Source organism: Rhinopithecus bieti, unplaced genomic scaffold (assembly GCF_001698545.2).
Source record: "Rhinopithecus bieti isolate Rb0 unplaced genomic scaffold, ASM169854v2 scaffold_16601, whole genome shotgun sequence".
Classification (NCBI taxonomy): domain Eukaryota; kingdom Metazoa; phylum Chordata; class Mammalia; order Primates; family Cercopithecidae; genus Rhinopithecus; species Rhinopithecus bieti.
This window is the reverse complement of record NW_016808732.1, coordinates 1,148,723-1,156,001: the sequence shown is the minus strand read 5'-3', so window position 1 is coordinate 1,156,001 and position 7,279 is coordinate 1,148,723. Positions and strand designations below refer to the sequence as shown.

The 7,279-nt window shown below is 47.3% G+C and overlaps 1 protein-coding gene across 4 annotated transcripts in view; it reads right to left on the bottom strand.

Moving 5' to 3' along the window:
- The window catches only part of EVC (EvC ciliary complex subunit 1), a 92,078-nt gene that overhangs the window by 24,994 nt on the left and 59,805 nt on the right, over nt 1-7,279 (bottom strand). For 3 of the 4 annotated variants that reach the window (XM_017887089.1, XM_017887090.1, XM_017887092.1), the window contains exon 12: nt 6,766-6,978. The exons of the other annotated variant lie outside the window; for it this stretch is intronic. In XM_017887089.1, coding sequence (XP_017742578.1) covers nt 6,766-6,978 — 213 coding nt within the window. The remainder of the gene's footprint in view (nt 1-6,765; nt 6,979-7,279) is intronic. 4 annotated transcript variants of the gene reach the window in all.

The window sequence follows — 7,279 nt, the reverse complement described above, 5'->3', positions numbered from 1 at the left end:
TTTTTTTTTTTTTTTTTTTTTTTTGAGATGGAGTCTCACTCTGTCGCCCAGGCTGGAGTGAGATGGCGCAATTTCAGCTTACTGCAACCTCCGCTTCCCGAGTTCAAGAGACTCTCCTGCCTCAGCCTCCAGAGTAGCTGGGATTACAGGCATGCACCACCACACCTGGCTAATTTTTGTATTTTTAGTAGAGATGGGGTTTCGTTGTGTTGGCCAGGCTGGTCTTGAACTCTCAACCTCAGGCAATCTACCCGCCTTGGCCTCGCAAAGTGCTGGGATTACAGATGTGAGCCACCACGCCTGACCAGTCTTGACTCTTTGAAAGGTGAGTTTGCATTGCCACTAAAGTAGATACGGGTCTTTGCTGTGTGTTTTGAGAATGTAACTAAAACTAGCAACAGGATTTGACGATGATCGATAAGGTCAAGATCTCTGGACCAGATGGTGCCTGCAGTTGTCACACAAACCTCTTCAGCATTATCAAATGCAGGTTTGTAAATGCGGACATTCAGAAGAGGTGCTTCCTCGGGCTAGAGTGCTGGTCATTGCTACCAGGTCATTTTGTGGCCTCGGGTAAGTTTTACTCTTTTTTTCAAACTCTCATGTATTATGGGGAGAAAGGGAAAGAGCTATTGATTGATGCCTAGTATGTGCTGAAAATTTGGTAGTGTCCTCCTGGAAACAGGGAGGGTTTTTAGGTGGGGTGGGCTCTAAAATCAACTCCTGAGGGTAATACTGGAGTGCTGGGGGTGAGGGGGGCATTGCAGTTTTAAACAGCATGGTCAGGGTAGGCCTCGCTGTGAAGGTGACATGGAGCAAAGACCCGTAGCAGGGTGGGGTGAGGCAGGAGTTTGGCTCCAGCAGGAGCCAGAGGAGTGCAAGGAACCAGTGGGGCTGCGGGGAGCATGCCGGTGCAGTCAGAGGGCAGCCAGGGCCTGACATGGTGGGCTTTGCGGAGTGTGGTGAGGTCTGTGGTTTTTATGCTGTGGGGGTTCTGCAGAGAAGCAACATGATGTGACTTACTGTTCCCTATCAAATCTATTGTGCTGACGACTGTAAGATGCCCAATTATTTCCGGTATCACTAACAGAGAAAAGTCACTGCCAATTAAATTAAAATGTATCTTGACTTCAGGGGTGTTAAAATATTTTTAAATGTGTATCCTAAAAATTAGTGGCATATAGGATGTCTTAAAACAGGTGTGTCCAATCTTTTGACTTCCCTGGGCCACATTGGAAGAAGTACTGACTTGGGCCACACATAGAATGCACTAACATGAATGAAAGCTCATGAGCTAAAACAAATGCAAAAAAATCTCATGATGTTTTAAGAAAGTTTACGAATTTCTGTTGGGCGCATTCAAAGCCATCCTGGGATGCATGCAGCCTGTGGGTTGGACAAGCTTGTGATAAAAGTATCACTTTGACTGGGGGTTGAGAATGGAGGTAGAGCAGTTGGTCAGCTATTGCAGTAACCCAGACCAGAGTGGTTTTGACTAGGGTGCTAAGAGGGGACGTGCTGAATAGTGGTCACATTCAGGATTAGACTGCAGGCAAAACCAATGGGATTTCTTGTTAACCAATGTAGGGTGTGAAAGAAAGAGGAGTCAAGGATGACCCCAAGGTTTTGCTCCAATTTAGTAGAAAAATGGAGGAAGGCTTTGGGTAAGGCAGGTTGGCAGGAAGAGCAACAGCTCTTTTTGACACACGAATTTCTCAGATCTATCAATCATCTAAATGGAGACTTCATGTAGATCTGAGTTCAGGAACAATCCTGAGCTGAGGGTATAAATTTGGAAGCTGTTGGCTCTCAGTCCAATGACCCCTGAGGAACTGAAACCTGACAAGAGCCATGTGAGTGAGCACGGAAGTGACTCTTCTCCAGTCAAGCCTTCAGATGAGACTCCAGCCCCAGCCCAGGGATTGGATGTTGCCTTGTGAGAGGCCCTGAACAAAGGACCCAGTTAAATTGTGCCTGGACCCCTGACCCACAGAAATTGTGAGACAGTAAGTGCAAGTTGTTTTAAGCTTCTAGTTTGGGGGTTACTTGTTACACAGCATTAGAAAACTAATACAGATGGTGTGTGACTGGATGGGATCACTGAGACAGTGCATGTAGATAAAGAAGAGGATTGGATACTGCACCCCAGGGCTCTCCAGTGTTCAGAAATTAGGAGCTGGGAAGGGACCAGCAAAGGAGACTAACAAAGAGAAAGAAGTGAGCTGGGAGGAGAAGCAAGAGAGTCATATGGGTGTTTCAAGGAGGAGGGAAGATACCAACTTGGCCAAACAGCACCACTGAGTCCAGTAAGAGGAGGCCTGAAAGCTCCGCACAGAGGAGAGCAGACTTGGTGATGAAATGATGAAAACCACCTGGAGTGGGGTGCGGCGAGAGAGGGAGAGGAGAGTGAGGTGGGGAGCCAGGATTCAAACTCAGACAGACTGCCTCTAGCACTGGTGTTCTTTACTGTTTATGCTAAGGAGTGTACCAACTGCCACATTCCCTGCCCCACTCCTATCCACTGGTGTGTTAGTTTCCTGTGGCTGCTATGACAAATTATTACAAATTTGGTGGCTTAAAACAGTACTTATTACCTTACACTTCTGGAGATCAGAAGCCTGAAATGAGGGTCAGCAGGTCTGTACTCCTCCCCAGGGGTCTGGGGCAGAATCCATTTTCTTGCCTTTTCCAGTTCCTAGAGGGCATCTGCATTCCCAGGCTCACAGCCCCTTCCTCCATCTTCAAGTCCAGCAACAGCTGCAGTCTTCCTCACTGCCTCACACTGGCACTGATGCTCCTTTTTCACTTATAAGGACCCTTGTGATGACATGGGGCCCAGCCAGATCATAGGGAGAATATCCCCATCTCACGATCCTTTGCTTAATCACATTTGCAAAGTCCTTTTTGCCTTGTAACCAGACATATTCACGGGTTTTAGGGATTAGGATGTGGGTCTCCTTGGGGGGCCATTATAGCCGCCTACCGCAAGGGGACTGGGAGAAGCCCAGACATCTGCATTAGAGAAGATTAAATATTGAGAAACACCGTTCTACAACCTGTTCCAACAGTGTAATTCACAAATTCCATAATTTTTAACTACTTCCCTGAGCAATGGGATATGAAACAATCAACTGTCTTTTTGGATAGAAAACAATGTGGGAAAGGCAATTTGCAGTTGATGTTTTTGATTTTCCATGAATAGCTTCATTGGTGCTGTTCTTCTCATGACTAATATTCATCTGAACCACAGAGAGCTCATTTCTCCTTTTTTTCATCAATGAGGAAATATGGCAGGTAGATCTCTAATTATCATGTGTTAATTAATTAATTATTTTATTTTATTTTATTTTATTTATTTTGAGACGGAGTCCCACTCTGTCGCCCAGGCTGGAGTGCAGTGGCGCCATCTCGGCTCACTGCAAGCTCCGCCTCCTGGGTTTATACCATTCTCCTGCCTCAGCCTCCCAAGTAGCTGGGACTACAGCCACCACGCTTGGTTAATTTTTGTATTTTTAGTAGAGACGGGGTTTCACCGTGTTAGCCAGGATGGTCTCGATCTCCTGACCTCGTGATCCGCCCGCCTCGGCCTCCCAAAGTGCTGGGATTACAGGCGTGAGCCACCATGCCCAGCTATCATGTGTTAATTTAAGGCAATTAAGTAATCAGTAAGTTAACTATGACATAGAGACCTTGAGAAAACAGTCTTGGGTCATACTTATGTAATCAGTTGATGAGGTAATTAACTCTCCTGCTTGCTTCCTGCATGCAAAACTCAGCCAGAAACCTTCCCCACATGCCAAGAAAAATTCACAATCATATGCTCACAAAGTAAACAAATAAAACATTACAAACAGAGCTGTGCCTACTATTTGCCTAAAATAACTTAAGACTCATAACCAGAGAGTTTTAGATGAATCATAGGTGTTTTGTCAGAAATGAAATTCTGGATTCCTTCACTGTCAATGCCATTAAACGAGTCAATAGATACTGTGCAAAAAGTCTTTTAAATGAGTCAATAAATACTGTACAAAAGGTCTTAACTTGCATTATCTCCATGCAATCATTTGGATATTGTGACCCTTAGTTTTCACACAGAAGCTGGAGTTCTGAGGTATTTTTAGCAAGCTGTGTAAAATCACAGAGTTGCAAGAGGTCAGCTCACTGGCTAAAGTCACATAGCCCGTTAACGTGCCTGCTCTGGCTCAAACCCATGTCTTAGGCTTCTGAGGTTACAGGTCTGGCTGCAAAACCACAATGGTCTCTAAAAGGTCCTTACACTCATTTAGTGGGTCCACTTCAGAGGCCCATTAGGCTTACTTGGTTTCTAAGACACCGAGGCTCAGGTCCTGCTCCCTCCCCAGAGACTGTAAATGAATTGGTCTGCAGCCCAGGATTTGGAATGAATTGGATGAATTCAGCTTCATTTAGATCCCTTAGAAGAATACAGGGCAAAGGCGACACTGTCATCATTTCCAAAGCTGCATTATTGTTGCTGGAAATGCAACAAGTTTTCCTGAACATTTGCCATATTGCAGCCACTGGGCTTTGAATAGGCAGTGTAAAGATGAAAATCAGGGTTGCCATCCTCAAGGAACTCAGCCAAATGCAGGAGACAGACAAGTCACCTATGACAGGGCAACCAGATGCTACTGACAGAGGACTGAATGAACTAGAAGGAGGTCTAAGAATTCATTCTGGCAGGCAACTAGGCCCTGTGCCTGTCCCCACAGCTGTGACTGGTCATGCGTTTGCACAATGCTTTCCTCTATCTACTTTGTACTTTCTATTGCCCCAAGGAATTGTTTTAGGAAACGTCTTTTAGATGGATGCGTCAGTCAAACTGATCTTTTGTAACTAATTGCAAACCCAACTTAAAGAAACAGGGCTTGTTTCTGACAATAAGCATGTAGGGGCTGGCGGTTCAGGTCTACAGCAGTGGCTTAACAGCACCGCCAGGGGCTTGGGGCTGTCTGAGACTGTTCCAACCACTGGAGCCCACCAGGCTCACATAGGCTGAGGGCAGAGAAAGGCTGATATACCTCCAGGCCTCCCGTGCGTTCTAGGAAGGAAGAATGGGACACTGAAGAAGGGGGCTGCTCCAAGCAAAACCAGCTTTGGTATCAGGAAACAGAAGCCCTTTGCCTTGTTTCAAAGGCCAGAGCAGTGTCACTCAGCCATGGCTAGTTGCGAGGGATATGAATATAGAGGATGTTAGTTTCACAGTCTCTATGGGGCCGAAGGCAAGGGAGAAAGGACTTGTGGGCGGTCTTGGTGGATGCTGAATTTGGAAATGCCTTCTTTCATTTAACAGTTTTTAATTTTTTAAAGATAAAATCAGTGCAGGCCGGGCGCAGTGGCTCACGCCTGTAATCCCAGCACTTTTGGAGACCGAAGCAGGCAGATCACTTGAGTTCAGGAGTTTGGGACCACCCCGGCCACCATGGTGAAACCCCATCTTACTGAAAATACAAAAATGAGCCAGGTGTGGTGGCACATGCCTGTTATCCTAGCTACTCGGGAGGCTGAGGCAGGAGAATTGCTTGAATCTGGGAGGCGGAGGTTGCAGTGAGCTGAGATCGCACCATTGCACTCCAGTCTGGGTGACAGAGCAAGACTCCATCTCCAAAAAAAAAAAAAATCAATCTGTATTATTAGTTTCCCATTGCTGCTGTCCCACATTGCTACAAGCTGTGGCTGAAAACAACACAAATCTATTACCTTACAGTTTTGAGCCTAGGAGGCTGAAATGGGTCTTAATGGGTTAAAATCAAGGTGTCAGCAGGGCTACGCTCTTTTTTGGAGGCTGTAGGGGAGAATGTGCTCCTTGACCTTTCCAGCTTCTAGAAACAGCCAGAGTTCCTAGGCTTACAGTCACAACATTCTGACCTCTTAGGACATCAACCCTCCTTCTCTGACTCCCACCCTTCTGCCTGTCTCCTGTAAGAACCCTTGCAATTATGCTGGGCTTACCAGCACCCCTACCTCAAAATCCTTCACTCAACCGCACCTGCTTTTTGCCATGTAAGGGAACACAGCGTAGATATCTTTGGGAGTAACGATTCTGTCTCAGCAATCCATGATCTTCATAATCAGACTCTCACTGAAAAACAGGAGTCCCGTGTGTGCCACTGCCCCACCGCCACCGAGCCCACTCCCTGTGAACCGCTTTCCTTCCTGCCATTTGGTTATTTATTTCTCTCGTTCTAAAGAACAAGCTTTGCTGCTCTTCTTGATCGATTAACTTAAGGTATGATCTCCGACTTCCTGCTGAGGGAGATGATGGCTCTGCTCTCTCATCCCGCCCCCGTGGTGGGCCATTGTGAAAGGGAGGCAAGAGTCATCTCCGTAGAGCACCTACAATAGGCACTAGTGGGTGTTCAGGATGTGAGATCTCTCACGCTTCTTCACGTGTTTCTTTTTTTTTTTTGAGACAGAGTCTCGCTCTGTTGCCCAGGCTGGAGTGCAGTGGCCAGATCTCAGCTCACTGCAAGCTCCGCCCCCCGGGTTTACACCATTCTCCTGCCTCAGCCTCCCAAGTAGCTGGGACTACAGGCGCCCGCCACCTCACCCGGCTAGTTTTTTGTATTTTTTAGTAGAGACGGGGTTTCACCGTATTAGCCAGGATGGTCTCGATCTCCTGACCTTGTGATCCACCCGTCTCGGCCTCCCAAAGTGCTGGGATTACAGGCTTGAGCCACCACGCCCGGCCTCTTCACGTGTTTCTAAAACGCAGACCCCAGCCCCTGGGGTCCCAAATGCCTGCACCTGCTGGTCTTGCTCTTGGAGCTCCTGGAAGAGTTTCCACTGCTGCCTCCGGAAGCGATCTGACTTCCCCAGCTGCCAGGCAGCATTCTCCTGGACTTCCTGCCTCAAGTAGTCACATTCTTCTGGGGGGAGGCCAGTCATGCCAGGGAGCGTCTGAAGGAACAGGGCGTCCACGAACTTCTGGAAAGTGTCCATGGTGCTGCAGTACAGCTCCTGAAGCCGAGAACCACAGATGAGGATACAGGTCATGGCAGGACCCTATGTGGGGTCTGAGCTGCTCTTTGCCTCTCCTCCACAAGCCACCCACAAGGCACAAGGAGACCTACAGACAGGAACTCTCAAGTCACACATATGCAAGCATGCATAGACACATATACAAGTATACTCCCCCACATGCACACACACTTGTACACACAGACACATGCACATGTACTCATACACATATGCATGCAGACACAGGCACATATACACACATGCACATGCACACACACACACGAACACATGCATGCTTTCA